Here is a 17,178-nt window from a genome sequence, read left to right on the forward strand (position 1 = left end):
CAGTTGTTAACTGGGTGGACATTTTCAGGCCAAAACTGCCATTCTGATGCTGCGGATTTCATCAGTCAAATTAATATGAATATATTTGAACTGACAATTTTGGGTAAAATGAACATTTAATTAACAGTTTTCCATTTTCAACCAGCTGTTAGCTTTGGTTTGATTGCTGATTAACTGCGCAAATTACAGTTTGTTCATTGATAATTTTTCCTCCACATTTGTATAGTTTATATAGAATAAGGATCTATTTGACCATCTACAGTACTGCGTGCACATATTCTGGAGACTGGAATTAATTTTCTCCTTTGCAGTTTGCATGTGCATCAGTCTGTAGGATTTATTCAATGGTTTTTGTTTCTGTATTTCAGATTTTTTGGTGAACAGTGCCAAGGCAGATCTGACTGTAAAGGATAAGGACTTGAATACACCCTTGCACTTGGCTAGCAGTAAAGTATGTGAAGGAACTTTGTAGACTACATGCGCGCGCGCACACACACACTTGCATTATATATACTATATATGTGTGCATTGAAGAGGTATTTAAAACAAGGCCTTGGCAGAATATTGAAGACATTCATTTCTCAGGCCAATGAAATCCTGAGTGCAATGAAGCTGTGATGTACACAAACTTGTGGGGGCAGGGGGGGAAGCGGGGAGGGAGGACATGTAGTAGAGTTAGCTTGCTCTTCGGCCTATCCAGCAAGGTTACAGTAATTTTGAGAGGCAAGACAAATATAGGCTGCTGTATCTTACTACTTTTGAGATACTAGTAACAGTGATAAGGAAATATTGCTAATGTGAAGAAGCTGTGAGACCATTGTGAATTTACAGAATAGTCTCACTGTAGTAGTATGTATAATACAGCTTTACATAATCTCTTGGGTTTCTGTGGAAAGGGACAGAAATTTCCTGTTCAAACTGATGCCAAGATCTTGAAAAAGTTGAGGCAGAAATCAGGTTTGGTCATGGTTTTCTTTTCCAGGCTCTGTGTCCACATATTTAGTAACCTCAGTAGGCTTCACCTCCTCTCTCCTCCTAGTCTTCTGCTGCCACTACCTGGCTTAGCAAGAAAGAAATGCCCTCATTCCCTTAACAGGTTTTTCTTTTTCAATTGCACCTTTTAATAGGTGGGAGTTTAGTAGCAATCAAGTTTGTTCAAGGCCTCTTTGCCATATCCCACTGTACACCCCTCCCCCAATTTATAAAGATGCATCAGCTATTTTGTTAGCATCTCATATCAGCTGTTTAATATGGTACATGTGGCACTGGATCACCTTCAAGGAATGGACACCTGTGCTAAACACCTATACTCCAAAGCCCCAACCCTGCAATTTGTTCTGCCCAGGCCGACCCTTGCACTTATGCAGACGAAGTTGCAGAATTGTGGCCCAATTCTGCATTATTTAATAAAATCTTTGGAAAGTTTAATTGTCAATAGTGCCCTTATCATACAGGGGGAAAATACTTCTTCAACTATTTAATCGAAAAAAAAATTAACGTTTCTTTGCCTAATTAAAATGCAGAAGCAATCAGGCATTTAAAGGTCAAGGAAGTACTATTACTAGTGCTAAATATTGCTTATTTATTTAAAAAAATATATAGACCATCAGTTAACTGTTCTTTCAAAAGATCACTACTGTTTCATGAAGACATGGATTCAAATATAGCTTAAAGTAGGGTCTATATGTATAAGGCATGCAGTGTTTTAAAGGAAAAAAGCCACAGTTGGCACATTTGGGTTACTTAAAATTCACCCAATAATAATGGTAGGGATTGCAATCTGTGTCTCCTGGCCTTTGAAATTCATAAAGTATGCACCCTTTTATAAACTCAGAAGCATGTTTGTAATTCTAAATGCATTTTTTAATTTGGATTTGTATTTTTAATTTATGTTGCCTCAATTTTAAAACCCTCTGCAAATTAACATTTATTTTATTTTTAATATTAGGGTCATGAAAAATGTGCCTTGTTAATACTTGACAAGATCCAAGAACAGAGCCTTATTAATGCAAAAAATAATGCATTGCAGACGTAAGTAAATGCTGAAATTTTACTATTTATTCACTTGTGCTCTTTATGTATTGTTTTTACCAGAAAATTCAGATTTGGAATTTCAAATTAACGTTACTTAGATTTTTCTTAAGTGTGTAATTTAAAAAAAATTTAAAATGTTTCACTGTGGTAGAATATCTGAAAATTATTGAATTTTGGAATATCTTGAGCTATATTTAGTCCTATGGAGCATGTAGTATAAGGTGCTTCTGTGAAGATCAGCTGCTTTATTCTTTTAAAAACAAACATAGGTTTTCCAGTGAATAAAGCAGAAATCGTAGCCTGTTGTGTTGAATGTGACTCCTAATGTCTTCCCCCCCCCCCAAAAAAAAAAAAAAAGATTATCCCTTGCAGATTAAACAAAGTAAGTTAAAGAAGAGCACCACTTTTTTTTTTCTCCCTGCTATGGTATTTAGGAATATACTAGGATCTGATCCACACATTGTTTGGCCACACCAAAAGAAAGATATGAGGCAGTGGATGTGGCTTAATTAGGCCGCAACTTTGTTCACTTAAAATATCTGGAAGTACCCAGCCATAAATTGTACAGTGTGGGTCATCATCAGTTTCTTAATCACTTCCACATAATTCCCAGCCTGGTTGGACCTCGCCTCCTTGCCTCATATGAGGGCTAAAGGGGGGGTTGAAAAGGAGAAGAGTTGGCTCCCCACTATATCAGACGTAGGAGCCCCGAACCCTATGGGGATGCACAAGTGAACTTCCCTCAGTTCCTTCTCAATCACCTGTGACCTAAGACAGGGTCTACTGCAGTGGTTCTCAATCTATTTATCATTGTGGGCCACATCCAACATTACCTGTATAGCCCTGAGGATGTCACACGGACCTCAGCTGTGTGGTGATTGGGACTCAAATTGAGAACCACTGATCTACTGTGTATCTGTTCTCTTTAGCATTCAGTGGTTGGCTAGTTAGCTGGTTAGTATTTTGGCTAAGATCAAGTATAGTTAGTTATTTTATATGGTTTATAGTTGTTGGAACAGTTGTCCCCACTCTTTTTTCCCCTTTAGGAAAAAATGTCATTCATAGATATAGTTAGAGATTTCAAATCCTTCCCCACTTAGGAAATCATTTTTTGTTATTTTGTTTGGGGATGCTGGAGTTCCAGGGATTTAAAAGATACTTCTCCTGCAGTGAGGTTGTCCTGATCAGTGACAGGCATTCTCAGTGCCTTTGCTGTTTGGGAGATGCTCATGTACCCAGTAAGTGCAAGATCTACACTTCCTTCAAGGGTAGATTCTGAAACAATAGGACGAAGTCTAAACTCCTAGCGATGCAACAATCCTTAAAATCGGCTTCAGATCCAGGGGCAGAGGACCTCCCTGTGCATAGGCCTCCCACTATAACTACATCAACATCTAGAATACCAGAGGCTGCTAAAGACATAGGCAGTATCATGGCACCAATTGCATTCACAGCACCAAAGACCTCACCAAAGGTAGCCTCAACATCTGTCTCTACACAGAAAGATGTAAAGAGTAAATCTCCGAGAAAGTCTTAGTCACCAACACGTGCTTTAGAGAGTAGCAGAAAAGCTCCAGATCCCCTCAGAGGAGGTCCAGAACACAAGCTCCTGGACATCCTACAGCCTAAGGAGTCTAGCTAAATAGCACTCCCAGTGAATGAGGCCATACTAGAACCAGCAAGAACTGAATGGCACATGCCAGTTATGTGTGCCTCTACACCTAAGAGGATGGAAAAGTGGTGCTTTGTCCCAGCTAAGGAAGTGGACTTTTTGTTCTCTGACCCTGCCCCATACTCCCTAGTCATCCTAACAGCCACAAAAAGGTCCAGCCAACAGCTCCCAAGGGCAACCTGTGCAGATAAGGAAGTCAAGTGTTGAGGGGAGAAAAGTGTTTAATTCCATCATCTTCCAATTTAGAATTTCCAACTACCAGGACTCCCTGGCAAAATATTCTAAATTCCTGAGCTTTAAAGACAAGTTACCCCAGGAGGACAGGGCTCAATTTCAGGCCCTTATTGACGAGGAAAGATTAGTGGCAAGAACCTCATTAAAGGCTGCAGTCAACACTGCCAGTATTGATTCAAGAGCTATAGTGATGTGCTGGGAAGTTTAGCTGCATTTTTGGGGTTCCAGGGAGGTACAGAATACTAGTCTTTTGATTTAAGTCAGTGTTTCCAACCAGAAGATAGCCAGGTCTTTGCACTCACTAAAAGACTCCAGGGCAACCCTCCATTCCCAGGGCGTATATAGACCAGCCCTGAAGGGGAAGTACCATAAACAGTCGTACAAGCTGAGGTCTTTACCAGTGCTCTTACGAGCTACCATGCAAACAGCAGAAGGTGCAAAAATATTGAGACACTTCCCCATCCACCTCTACTGCAGCTACCTGGTCTCCTGGCCTCTCTCCCTATCAGCCAAAAGATACTTTTGATGGGACACTTGGGAGCTACGAAGTAATGTTTATGCCATCTCCACCCAATTACGAGATCTCCTTTGGTGGACATCTAGCACAGTTTTCCCCACAGCTGAGAGCAATAACAAAGGACAAGTGGGTGCTAGATATCATCCATTCTGGTTATACCATTGGCTCCCAACTCCACCAAAATTTCTTTCCCTCTCTTCAGAGACCATTCTCATGAGGAGATCCTACATTAGGAGTAGAATTCCTCCTCCTCCAGTGGGAGCAATGATAAGCAAATCAAGGAAAAAGGTTTTATTCTAAATATGAGGAGACTCTTTCTCAATGTGCAGCCAACTCAGTGTATTTATTTGAAAGCTAAAATTCTGCATGATTAGATCTGTGGATAAAGACACATGATTCACCGCTCTCAGTATGAAAGATTTGTACTTTCACCACCTTTCCACAGAAAATTCCTGATTTCTGGTGGGTCCCGACCACTGTCAATACAGGCTACTTTGGTTTGGTCTAGCAACTGCATCCAGAGTCTTCACAAAAGTGTTTTCCATAACAGCAGCGCAACTCAAGATAGGGTGATTCCACCATCTTCCTGTATCTAGACTACTGGCTTCTTAAAGGCAGGACATGTCCAAAAGTCATAGCACTGACCTCATTACTACTTTGTCTCATAGCATCTCTGGGAACCTTTGTGAACATGGAAAAGTCTACTGTGACTTTGATACAGACTATAGATTTCTTAGGAGTGACCTTAGACTCAGTCAGAGCAAGAGCTTATCTTCCTATGGACAGATTCTAAGCCATGGGTAGCCTGAGAGATCAAGTTATGCACAACCCCTGGACATCAGTCTGGATTTGTTTAACTCTAATGGGTTGTTTGGAGTCACGTACTTAAATAACTCCATTTGCCAGACTCCAACTCCATTGTCTGTAGGCTTGGCTGCGAACAGTATACATACTGAGCAAACACAGCATAAACATTGTAGTAACAATTCGCACCACAATAAGGGCCTCTCTGACTTGCTGAAAGATCTTGCACAAGTGTGCTTGAGCATTCCTTTCCTATCCCCCATATCCAACAGAATAATAATCACAGATCCTCTTTGTTAGTTTGGAGGCTCACATACATGGTCACACTTGGATGCCCTCGGAAACGAGCATACACATACATCTCCTGGTGCTCAGAGCAGTCCAAGAAGCATGCAAAGCATTCTTACCATTAATCCAGTCTCACCACATTCTCATGTCAGATAACAGGACAACCGTATTCTATGTAAACAAACAGGGAGATGCGAGATTCATTCCCCTGTGTATAAAATCTGTCAAGTTTATGGAACTGGTGTATCAATAACCATATTACCCTATCAGCAGTGTACTCCTAGGAACCAAGAATGGGCTTTCAAATAGCCTCAGCAGTCACTTTGCCACTGACCATGAGTGGGAGTTTGACAGCTCAGTGGGGAATTCCCTACCCAGATCTGTTCGCCTCCCAGACGAAGTGCAGCAAATACTGTTCCAGGGGAGCTCAGAGCCAGTTCTCCAGAGGTGACAATACAGCAAGTTGTATAGGCCCAGACCAGTCAGGGGTCCTGTCACTGCCCACACTGTAATCTGTGTGACTCATGGTTTTTGAATGTTTGGGGTCGGCAATGCTGCAGATAATGGAGCACCCATATATGTAAGGATAGGATCGAGACCTATCTTATAGACTGCGGGGGTGATTTGCTCCCACTGACAAGAAGGCAGGTGTGGAAGGCTGATGGAGGTTTCACCCCTGGATAAGAGGTGAAAACACCCCAGTCCATCTCCAGGGGGAGAGAAGGGATGCTTTGATTACCAATTGGGATGTACTGCAACAGTGCTGGGTAGATTCTCTTCACCCCCTGCTACTTCAACAATGAAAGAGCCTAGCAACAAAATGTATAATGATTCTGGCATCCTGCCAGAATTTTCCTGCAGAACCCAAAAGAAAGTGAAATAGTGAATTTTTCATCTTAGCCAAACTGATAGTTTAGCCAAACTAAGATATTCTATCTTAAGCAAACTGAAGATGGAACAAAGGAAAGACATTTTGCTAGACTGAGGTCAATTCCCCTGCCAAATATCAAAGGCCTGCTGCAAACAAGGGAGGTGTGAGAGCCTTTCAGCTAAATATTTCATAATGAAAAGTGTTATGCATGCACTATATACAGTGTCACTGTCAGTTCCCCCTCTATCTATCTATACACATATACATGCATGCACATACAGAAAGAATGCACACACATGCTCTTGTCTGTATGTGAAAACAAGATATTTTATAGATGTGGAATTAAAATTTTATGTTTAAAAGAGGTGATGTTATTTACAATCTATCTAAAATACAATTCTGAGGATCCAGAAAAGCAACTGAACATACTCTTAAGTGTTACTTAACCAGACGTTTCAAATATATTGCAAATCATACTTGAATCTAGAGTGTTATGTTTTGTAGACCTCTCCATATTGCTGCACGAAATGGCCTAAAAATGGTGGTTGAGCAGTTGCTGGCCAAGGGGGCATGCGTACTAGCAGTAGATGAAAATGGTAAGTGAAACAATGTAATTTGACAGTCTTCAGAAGAGCACCTACCGTGATTTTTACAAGTAACAAAAGAAATAGACCTGCAAACTGGTTAATTAGACAACACTGATGCTTATACTCCTTTGTGAATAAGATGTTCAGTTGTATAAGTACCCAAACAAAGATACTACTTCTGTATATTTTATATCAAACACACCGCAGACTTCACAACAGTCCCCTTAATGTTAATTTTGCATGTGCTGTCAACAGCTAGTCTTTCTTTAACCCCTGCGTGCAATGGTGGTTTGAATTTTCTAAACATGCAAAAGGCAACAGAAAATTCTGACTCCTTGCTCTAGAGTTAAGGATTATACATCTCATCAGAGCATGTTTAATGGTTAGGAGAAAAAACATCAGCAACTGTTTGTTTGTACCCCAGTTCATTCTGAGATCAAAGTTAGTAATCAAATTTTCTGACCAAATCTGATATGCTAACAAATTATTACCAACCTGTAGTAAGTGTGAATACAGTGTGCAACATATTTTCAAGTGTAGTCACCAATTAAACACTTTGTTTCAGACCTCTATGAAATCCTTTTTCTAAACACAAAATATCTGTAAGGGAAAGTCAAAACTCTGTTTTTACGATATTCAGAAATTAACCTTTAAAATTGCTTCTTTCTTGAAATAAGCTGGTTTCTCTTACAACACTGACTCAATGGCATTTAAGTATTTGATGTAACAGTTCTGTGCCTCAGTTTCCCTACCTGTAAAGTGGGAATAATATTTTTTACCCATCACTGTAAGACACTTTGAGATCTATGGATGAAAAACACTATAAAAGCAATGAATCTTATTTGCCAAATTATACTAGTCAGATGGCATGAATTAATTCTGTTGAAGTCATCTGGATCTGAGTCGTGGACAGGATTTGGTCCCAAGTAAATGCATTTGTAAGAAGAATGTCTATTACATCAACACTCAAATATCATGTTTTATTACAAAGAAAACCTGTGGAGCACTGTTGATTGAATTTTGCCTGACCCAAAATGTAGCACTAGTTTTATTAATAAAATGTATTAACTAAATGTAATTACCTGCTTATTGCAGGTATTGTAATTAACAGCTCCTGCATATTTCACAGAATTAAACAATTGTACCAATATCATTAGATAGCTCTAAAGATTTTTTGTTTGGCACAGTCCCATTTATCATAGCATGCAATCTTCTACATCCCCTCCAAGTGATCTGGGAGGAGCAGAAGGTTTCTAAACTATTTAATCTTACTGCTTAATTTTTTCCTTTTATTACCCTTCACCTCACCCTTATGCTTTTACTGAGTGGCTACTGTTGTGGCACCTGACTGTAGCTGAATGCAAAGAGATATTGCTTTTCTCAATGCCACCGATTTGCCACTCCATCAATTTGCTGTTAGAACGTTCTGAAGAGCAGTGCTGACAGGATACTATTCCCAGGATCCAACCATTTCCATGGCTTGCAAAACTTCCACCAAACTGAGTCAGAACCTCAAGGTCATTGCTGAATCTGAGTCTCCTAAAGAGAACTGTTGCTACAATTTCAAGCTGGCCGTATTTTTCTCTTTTTAATGAACCAATCTACAAAGATTGTTTTTGTCAGCGATCTAAACATTCTTTGTTTTAACCAAAAAAAAAAAAAAAAAAAAAAAAAAAAAAAAAAAAAAAAAAGCAATTAATTGAATGGAATTATGCCCAAGCTTTCACTGTTTGCCTGGCTCCCATCTTCCTGAAAAAGTGTACTTGAAGTATCTATTATATTAATTGGGTTCTTGTTTGTAGTCATAAATAGCATTTGGCAGCTGATTAAAAAGAAAGAACTGGAGTCTCACTTAGTGTATCAAAAGTTATACCTAGAGTGATGAATACTGCAAATGTTTTCTTCAAATATTCTCTCAAATGTAAAAGTGAATTTGCCTAAGCCACTTTCTACAAACGTATAAGTTATCAAGTTTTATCAGTTTTAACTTTCCAGGCTCTAGTATTTGTATTAAAAGTGGTATGTTTTGTATGAGAGAGTACATCTCTTGAAGTGGCCAATGGAAGGGGCTCTGAAAATCTTTTGCCAGAGCTCGAGATAGAAAGAAGTAAATGAACCAGATTTGGCTCTAAACCCCACACACTTTACAACTAATACAAAACCAGTTAGTTTTGTGCGACTATAAAGAGTGAAGATTAAATTTAAACTCTTCACACAGGCAGTATGTCTGAAAGCACTGTAATGATGAATGATGTCTTGGATAAGGCTTTGCTGCCCTGAAGGGAAAAGCTTCAGATTTTCGTCCTCCTCCTCATCATCTACCTCTCTCTCAGGGGTTTCAAGCCAACCTCCAAATTATAAAAATGTCACACTTATCCAATCATAGAACAAAACTAATATCGTGATCATAACTAATCAGCACAGTTCAAAGTTTTTATTCCACTCTAAAATACTTGTAATGGATTGTTTGTTATCATCCTTAGAAATTTTAAAGCAACAGCAATCAAACTAAAGCACAAAAACATATCTGAGTAATTCAAATTAATGAATAAATTTTAGGAAGTCATGATCTGCTCATGGACATAGTACCCAAAGAAAAAGAGGTTAAATTAATCAATTATTATTACTACTAATCACTATTAGCTGCAAATTATTTGCTCAGCTGTAGTTGTATATGAAACCCACAGAGAGTACGTCTTCACTGCAGAATTAACTTGGGTGATTGGCAATCAAGTGTAAGAACCATGGTTGGCCAAACTCAGGTGTGAGTGGCCACACTACAAAGCCGTACCTGAGGATGTCCACTTGGCTGCATCCACAGTGGTGCTGTACTTAACTTGTGTGAGCTGCTAGAAGTATCCCATGGTTCCTAGTGGTGCTGTAAGCTTAGCTACTCTGATTCCCAGTGAATTGTAGGAGAACTTGTTTATCCTTCTGGGCATAGAGAGAATTGTGAGAAGGCATTGGACTTGAGTGATTTAGCCAATGTCCTCACTGCAAAGATTAGCAACTCACTTGTAAGCAAAACCCAGTCTTCTAAAGCTTTTTGTGTGTAGATGAAATCTGGAGTACAAGCATCCCAATAGGAGCCCAAGTTAACTCTGCAGTTAAAATTGGGTGAGTGGCTGCCATTAGTAGTTTCCCAGTTCTTCATTTCACCAAGCCCTTATTACATTTATTTAATTTTAAAAAATATATTTCATGCTTCCTGAATAAAACCATTCTTCTCTTAACAGGAAGGCAAATTTTGGATAATAATCTATACAGTCAGACTTACTGTAAATATCGGGGGGAGGGTGTGTGTCTAGTCCTTTTCTCTGATAACTTAATTCCTAGATAAATTACTCTCTAAAATACTCAATTGATCAATATTATAAAATCTTTTAAAAATTCATAAATGCAGAACTTAATATTTTTATCTAATGCACATTTATCTTCAACTGAAGGTCATTGTTCTCAGAATGTGTTTTGTTCATATGAACTGAATTGGAAATCAACTTCAGTTCATAGTGCCATATGCTTATTTATGTTGTCGTTTTGCAATCATATTGTCTGTGTTGTGGAACTGTGTTTACCAAATATTTTTATTCATTTTGTGAAGGCTGTATGCTGCCTGACTTTTAAAATAGTGCTTTTTGTGGTCACATTAGCTTAAACACTCCATACATTGTGTATTTTCCCAGCATGCCTAATTTAAAATAAGTAACACACTCTCTTGCCCGGCATGATTGTAACTAAACATACATCTCCTTATTATGAAGTCATCTAGAGATGTATTTGAGGAATGCTCATTTCCCTTCTCAGTACCTCCAGTACTAACCGTTGCCTTGTCTGCATTTGTGCCCAGGTCATACGCCAGCCCTGGCTTGCGCTCCTAACAAAGACGTGGCTGACTGCCTGGCACTCATTTTGGCTACCATGATGCCTTTTTCTCCTTCCAGTTCAATGATGCCTTTCAACTTCGTTTGTTTTAAAAAAGACAATTTAAGCAGGACACATCTCTGCGATGGCTCCAATATGGGCAGCATTAACTCTTACAGTAAACCCTTGAGTAACAGTATAGGAACAGAGGATGGGTACAATGAAAATGATTCTGATTCTGAAACGTTTTGACTTTGGTATTCAAAGCTTTTTCTTAATTGCATTCGGGTTGTTTTGTTTTTGTTTTTGTTTTTTAAAAAAGCTTGAATCCCACATTATATTTTTAAAGTATTATTATTGACTGAAACTTCCGGAATTAGGCATTGAAAGAATTAGGGACATTAAAAATAATCTAACCTTTAATATAGAAGTTAGGGATTTTCGTTTGAATGAATTCACATTTATGTTCTGTAGTTTCAAGTTTCACCGTGTTTTCTTTAGGCCCCAAGTGCTCCTGTGAAAGTTTCTACCTCTTTTTTTAAGTAGAAAAATAGAAAATGCCTTTTTCTTTTTGACAGCACAAATGAACAGGGAACTGTTGTATAAAATATTCATATGTCCTAGCTGTATAGTTGATACACAGACGTCTTTCCAATGTGGCTTTCTTAGATTCCAAGAAAGAACCCCAACCCTCTCCTCACTGTTGTCTCTTTCCTAGTTAACACAGGTTCTGATGAGTAGATAAGTTTGTTACACAAACCAAAGGTTAAGTTGTGCATCTTTTTAAAGTACTGCCTGTATTACCTTCTCTAAGGGAAATAAAACATTTTACACTCTGCATGTATTAAGCACTTAAATATACAGAAGGCACTTTTTAAAGATCTTAGGTACAGCACACAATTAGAAGAATACTGATATAAAACTTTAAGGCCAAATCCTGCTTGTGTGTCTCATACCAATATTTCCCCACTGATATGAGTGGAATTACTTGTGTAAAGTCAGCATGATTCAGCCCTTGATTTGTTGTTTTTTCAATTCAGCACAAACATATATGGTTTATTTGCACTACAGAATTAGGGTCATTAGGAGCTTCTGTTACCTGAGCAATTAACCACCAATCTGAGATCAGAAAAAAAAATAAGCTGTTGATTTATGATGCATCCATATTTTGTTGCCAATTTAAATTGGTATTTTTCATTTTCTTTTCTAAACTTATATAGCTTATTTTAACAGGAATGTTATCAGGTTTTAAAATACTTTTGCCAATATTTGGGTTAAAATGAATAAAGCCAAGGTAAATACAGAGCAAGTGAAAGCATTACATCAAAAGTGGACATACCAAACAAACGCTAGTAAATTTGAAAGCATATTATGGAAAGGGAATCATGATGTACTAGAACAGCCGATTGACACCAGCTTGCTTAAGCAACATCAACATTGTGAATATATCTACTCCTTCTGCCAAAGCTTCTAGGTCAAATGGACCCCGTTCCTCGTCTGGAACAGATGTACAAAAGGAAGACTGAGACTTTAAAAAAATAAGCAAATAAATTACCATGAACTAACCAGCTCTATACCACGAGGACCAAAATGCTTCAGTATTTAAATGGAAGATTTTAATTTTTTTCTGAATGCAAGTGACAGAATGAAGTAATTTTTTCTAAACAATAAAAATGTAAACTTTTTGAGTAGTGAATAGTCTGGGGTGTATTTTACATTTTATGACACAAATTTCTAGCTGACAGCATGACGTTTTTAACTGATGATGTGTTGACCACAGTTTATTTTTTTCCAGTCTAGAGAGAATGTTCATATACTTTTAATGTAAATGTGTTTATATTTATTTGAAATGAAACCAATGCCCAGGAAAAATAACTATGACTTGTTCTCCTTTTTTGTGAATCTTATTTGGCATAACACAAAATGAAATGTGAATATAAGCCAAGCCTGCTGGCTTGAGTGGGGAGGAGGGTGGGCGTGTGTAACGTGGCCACATGGGCTCAAAACTAACCTCAGGTTCTTACTCATATGGCTGGATCTAATGTGAAGATGAAACAACCAGCCTGTTGGTAAAGGGTGGAGAGTGAATTTGTGCATTGCACCACTTGAGCACCCTTTATTAGACAGATTAGAGCATAGGAAAAACTCACAACTTCCTAGCGGGGAAGTGGGGGGCATCATAACGCAGCTAAGGTATGTGGCACAGGAGGAATAGAGGAGATGTAATGTGGCTTGCAGTAAAGAATTTTGTTGAAACTACCTATAATTCCCACTCAGGCTGTTTGCAGGCTTAAGTCTATGCTGGAAGGATGGGAGGTGTCTCCTCAGTAAACACTTTAGGCAGGGCAAAGGAAAAAATAGTTGTTTTTTTTGTTTTTAATTGCCAATTCTGACAGTATTCTATATAATGTCAACATTTTCTAAAATTTGTTGATAGGTTCCCATTCTTCATGAAGGGGAAAAAAAATTTTAAGTATGTAATTCTTAGTGAGACTTTTAATGCATATATGGGTATCTAGCAGTATACATAATACATTCCCTGTAATTTGCCCTGCTAAAATAGAGACATTAAAATCATTTAATGAATATTGTGGAATAGAACATTTTAAATCTTAAAGTTAAAAAAATATCTCAAGGGGTGTTCCCTTTAAGGATTCACATTTCTCTTTTTCTATGTTTTCCTGCAGTGGAAATCCCAAGCTCCTGAACCATGGGCTTTCCCCTCCTACATTAGTACTGTATGACTATTTTGATTTTTTTTTAATTGCTAAAGAGCAATAACTACTTTACTTAAAAGCACTGAAAATAAGGGGAGAGACCAACATGGAAAGAGTGGTGGGTTCTGTGGTGTCTGTTTAGAAGTGAATGGAAATCCCACATTTTGCTTTTTGTTGTTTCTAAATGGAATGAACACTTTTTAAACTTCATTTCCCTTTTTTTTTTCATTAGAAGGAGAAAAGGGGTCACAATTACCCTAGAAATGCAGAGGTAATAATCACAGTGGTCATTTAAAAAAATTCAGCATTTCCTATTGGCTACCACACAGTGATAGCGAAGATACCATCATTACTTCCTACTAAAATATTGGTATCTGTGTGGTATTTGTCAATAAGTGCTGACTTTATGATGACCCATTATATCTAACATTATAGAACTGTAGATGATTATTGAATTTCTTTGATCATTCTGTGGTCCCAATTCAAAATCCACTGAAGCCAGTAGAATATGATTCCTATTGAATTCAATGGATTTTGGAATGAGTACAATCTACAAATAGCTCAAGTGTTTATCTGGTATTGTCTACTTTAAAACAAAAACAAAGGAACTAAATCTAAATTTTCTCATTGACTACAAACTGGCCATCCAATTTTAGCGGTGATTTCAAGCATGCTATATTACAGGAATCGTAGAAAAGATATCACACATGCTTTGTTGGTTACCCTCTTAAGGGCACTGGGAAAGTCATGTTTTGACCATGGTACTCTTAGGAGAAAAAAAGTACAATATGGGTGAGATTTTCAAAAGTGCTCAGCTTTGGTTTAATTTTGCTCTTATTGAAGTCAATGAGAACAGGGTTAGGTAAAATGTTGAACACTTTTGAAAATCCCACCCTCGTTTTTATTAGTACAATAATTTGTACACACTTATAGAAATTTGTGATTTAGAACTTGATCTTGCAAACATTTAAACATGGGAATAATTTTACTCTTGTAATAGTCAGTCCCCCTGAGATAATGGAACTATTCACAGGAGTAAAGTTACTCATGTGCATAAATGTTACAGGATGAGGCACTTCAGTCCTGATTTTGCGAGTTATATGGGCTACCTCTGTGCCTACACACAACATGGGGCTCTATGTGAATGCACTGGTCCGTCCCCATGGTTCTACGTGAAGGGTCAGGGTTTTAGTTTATATTTTAACCACAGTTATAGGTGGACTTCATTGCAGGAATGGTTCTCAAGTCTCTATCATAAATACCAAAAGTTCCAATCTTCAAATTGCCTAAAATCTGCCACTATTCTACATTGAAATAGCTATGGGAATTTCAGTTTATCATTACTAAAAGGGCACCATAGTATGTTTGGTACTTTTTTATGCAGTAAACAGCTGCCAGATTTATTATTAAATCAGAACAAATACATAAAATGGATTATTATCCTTTGTAATGTTGAGAAACTTGGTTATGTATCAGTTGGGATGAATTAACGACTTTGTGATTTTTTTTTTTGTCATGTAAGAAACTTTAGAGTGCCTTTTTATATTTGTGTATTCTGGAAGTATTTTGTGAAACTTATCTTGTTTTTCATTTGAGTGTTATCAAAGCAATATAATACCAGTAAATTTTCAATTCAAGCCTTTTTGGAAAGTATAAAGTAGATTTTTTTCTTTTTGTATGTTCTATCTGCATTGAAATGAAAATTAATTTGCTAAATTTCTATAGGAAATTATGTATAATTTTTGCAGTGCTGAAAAGGCTTTCTTATTACACAAAAAGTAAACTTTAGGTCAGTGTTTATAGGGCAGGACGTTTTAAAATAGTGACAATCTGAGAGTGTGCATAAAATGTAATTCTATGCGTTTCTTATGCAGTGATCTACATATTAAAAGCCAATAACCTTATGTTTTGTAGTTTTGTCTTATTTTATGCTTTAGCATGTGCAATATATCTTTACAAACCATGGTGATACAAATCTGGTGCCAGTGTTATATTTTGCCTAACATATTTGTAATAAACAATCTAAAATACTGTTTGATGGTTTTGGTGGGATTTTGTCTGTAATGTTTTCTTATGTAAATTGGAGTTTAATTACTTCAGTAAATGTTATAACTGTACAAAATGAGGGGAAAAAAATACTTATTCCAGTGAATGACTTGGAATCCAATCTGAATCTGTTCAAGCACAGCTTAGTATCTTTTTCAACTACTGAATGCTGTATTAATGTAATGAAGTACCCTGACTGTAAACTACTATTGAAATGCATTCAGATGGTTATTTTTACAAATAAAAATGGTACAAATATTGTTTCAAAACTGAGTGATATATTGTTTGTTTAAAACCACTGCATGTTTATCGAAAACTTTTTGTGGAATTACACTGGAAAAATGTTTTAAGTAGTATAGCAGAACAAAGATGGATAATGTAGGTTGACCTGTCTATACTTCATTTTGTATTTCTACATTTTCTCTTACACATTGACTATCTCAATTGGCTCAAGAAATGGACTAGGATAGTATTAACTACTGTGTAAGTAATTTTATTCAGTTATGTATTTAGAAAAATGTCGTCTTGAATTTTTTTTTCAAAATTAAGTGGCCGCAAAAAAATTCAGACTATTTCATTAAAACTGTATCACTGTATCTTTAGGGACTAGCCAATACTAAAATAAATTCAACCATACAATTACCTATTTTAATATTATAAACCTGTATGTTCCTCTTGGTAGTAAAAAGGGTTAATATCCATAAAAATGAGCTGCATAACTAGGTATTCAGCTAACTTTTATGGGGGAAGAAAGACAGGGTTAAATTCTAGCTCCACCTATAGTAACCTGCAGCATGCATAACTAGAATTCTACCCACTTGAAGAGATTAAAATATTGTAGATAGTGTTGAGGAAAAATGGGAAGAAGGCAGAGCACTGTACCACTATGCATATGTCAGTATCTGTAGCAAAGGAGCCACAGCACTCAGTAATGTGCATTACATTTTTCTGAGCTCCTTGTAGTCTGATATGAAGTCCACAAGTCCCCTGAAATGTTTTATTTTGTCACAAAGGTGCAGACTTTTTAGCTTTTAAGGCCTGGTCTATATTGGACAGGGAAGGGAGAGATTGATTTAAGTTACGCAGCTTCAGCTACACGAATATGTTGCTGAAGTTGACATACTTAGATCTACTCACCATGGTGTCTTCACTGCAGTGAGCAGGGCCGGTGCAACCATTTAGGCGATCTAGGGCACTAGGACTTGGGGGCGGCATTTTCTTCAGCTTCGGCTGCCCCGGTCGCTGCCCACAGCTAGGCAGAGGAAGCTGGGGCAAGGGAGCGCGGGGAGGGCTACCTGCAGCAAGTAAGGGGGGGGCGGCACGCAGGGGAACTCCCCGCCCCAGCTCACCCCTGCCCCGCCTCCACCCCGAGCATGCCGTCACTGCTTCACTTCTCCCGCCTCCCAGGCTTGCGGCGCCTAAGCTTGGGGTGGAGGCGGAGAAGGGGTGAGCTGTGGGGGGCCTCAGGGCAGAAGGTGGGGAGCTGCCGCGGGGGAGCGCCTCAGGGCAGGGGCTCGGGGACAGGGGAGGGTGCAAGATGGAAGTTT

The 17,178-nt window shown here is 37.9% G+C and overlaps 1 protein-coding gene across 11 annotated transcripts in view; it reads left to right on the forward strand.

Annotated features, from left to right (window-relative positions):
- ANKRD44 (ankyrin repeat domain 44) overlaps positions 1-15,900 on the forward strand; it is a 225,996-nt gene extending 210,096 nt beyond the window's left edge. For 8 of the 11 annotated variants that reach the window (XM_050969482.1, XM_050969485.1, XM_050969483.1 and 5 more), the window contains 4 exons: positions 369-451; positions 1,949-2,031; positions 6,925-7,016; positions 10,855-15,900. In XM_050969482.1, coding sequence (XP_050825439.1) covers positions 369-451; positions 1,949-2,031; positions 6,925-7,016; positions 10,855-11,120 — 524 coding nt within the window. In that variant the 3' untranslated portion in view covers positions 11,121-15,900. The remainder of the gene's footprint in view (positions 1-368; positions 452-1,948; positions 2,032-6,924; positions 7,017-10,854) is intronic. The other 3 variants (XM_050969491.1, XM_050969492.1, XM_050969493.1) reach the window with 1 other exon arrangement.
- Positions 15,901-17,178: the final 1,278 nt, after the last annotated feature.

The sequence above is a fragment of the Gopherus flavomarginatus genome, chromosome 10 (assembly GCF_025201925.1).
Source record: "Gopherus flavomarginatus isolate rGopFla2 chromosome 10, rGopFla2.mat.asm, whole genome shotgun sequence".
Classification (NCBI taxonomy): domain Eukaryota; kingdom Metazoa; phylum Chordata; order Testudines; family Testudinidae; genus Gopherus; species Gopherus flavomarginatus.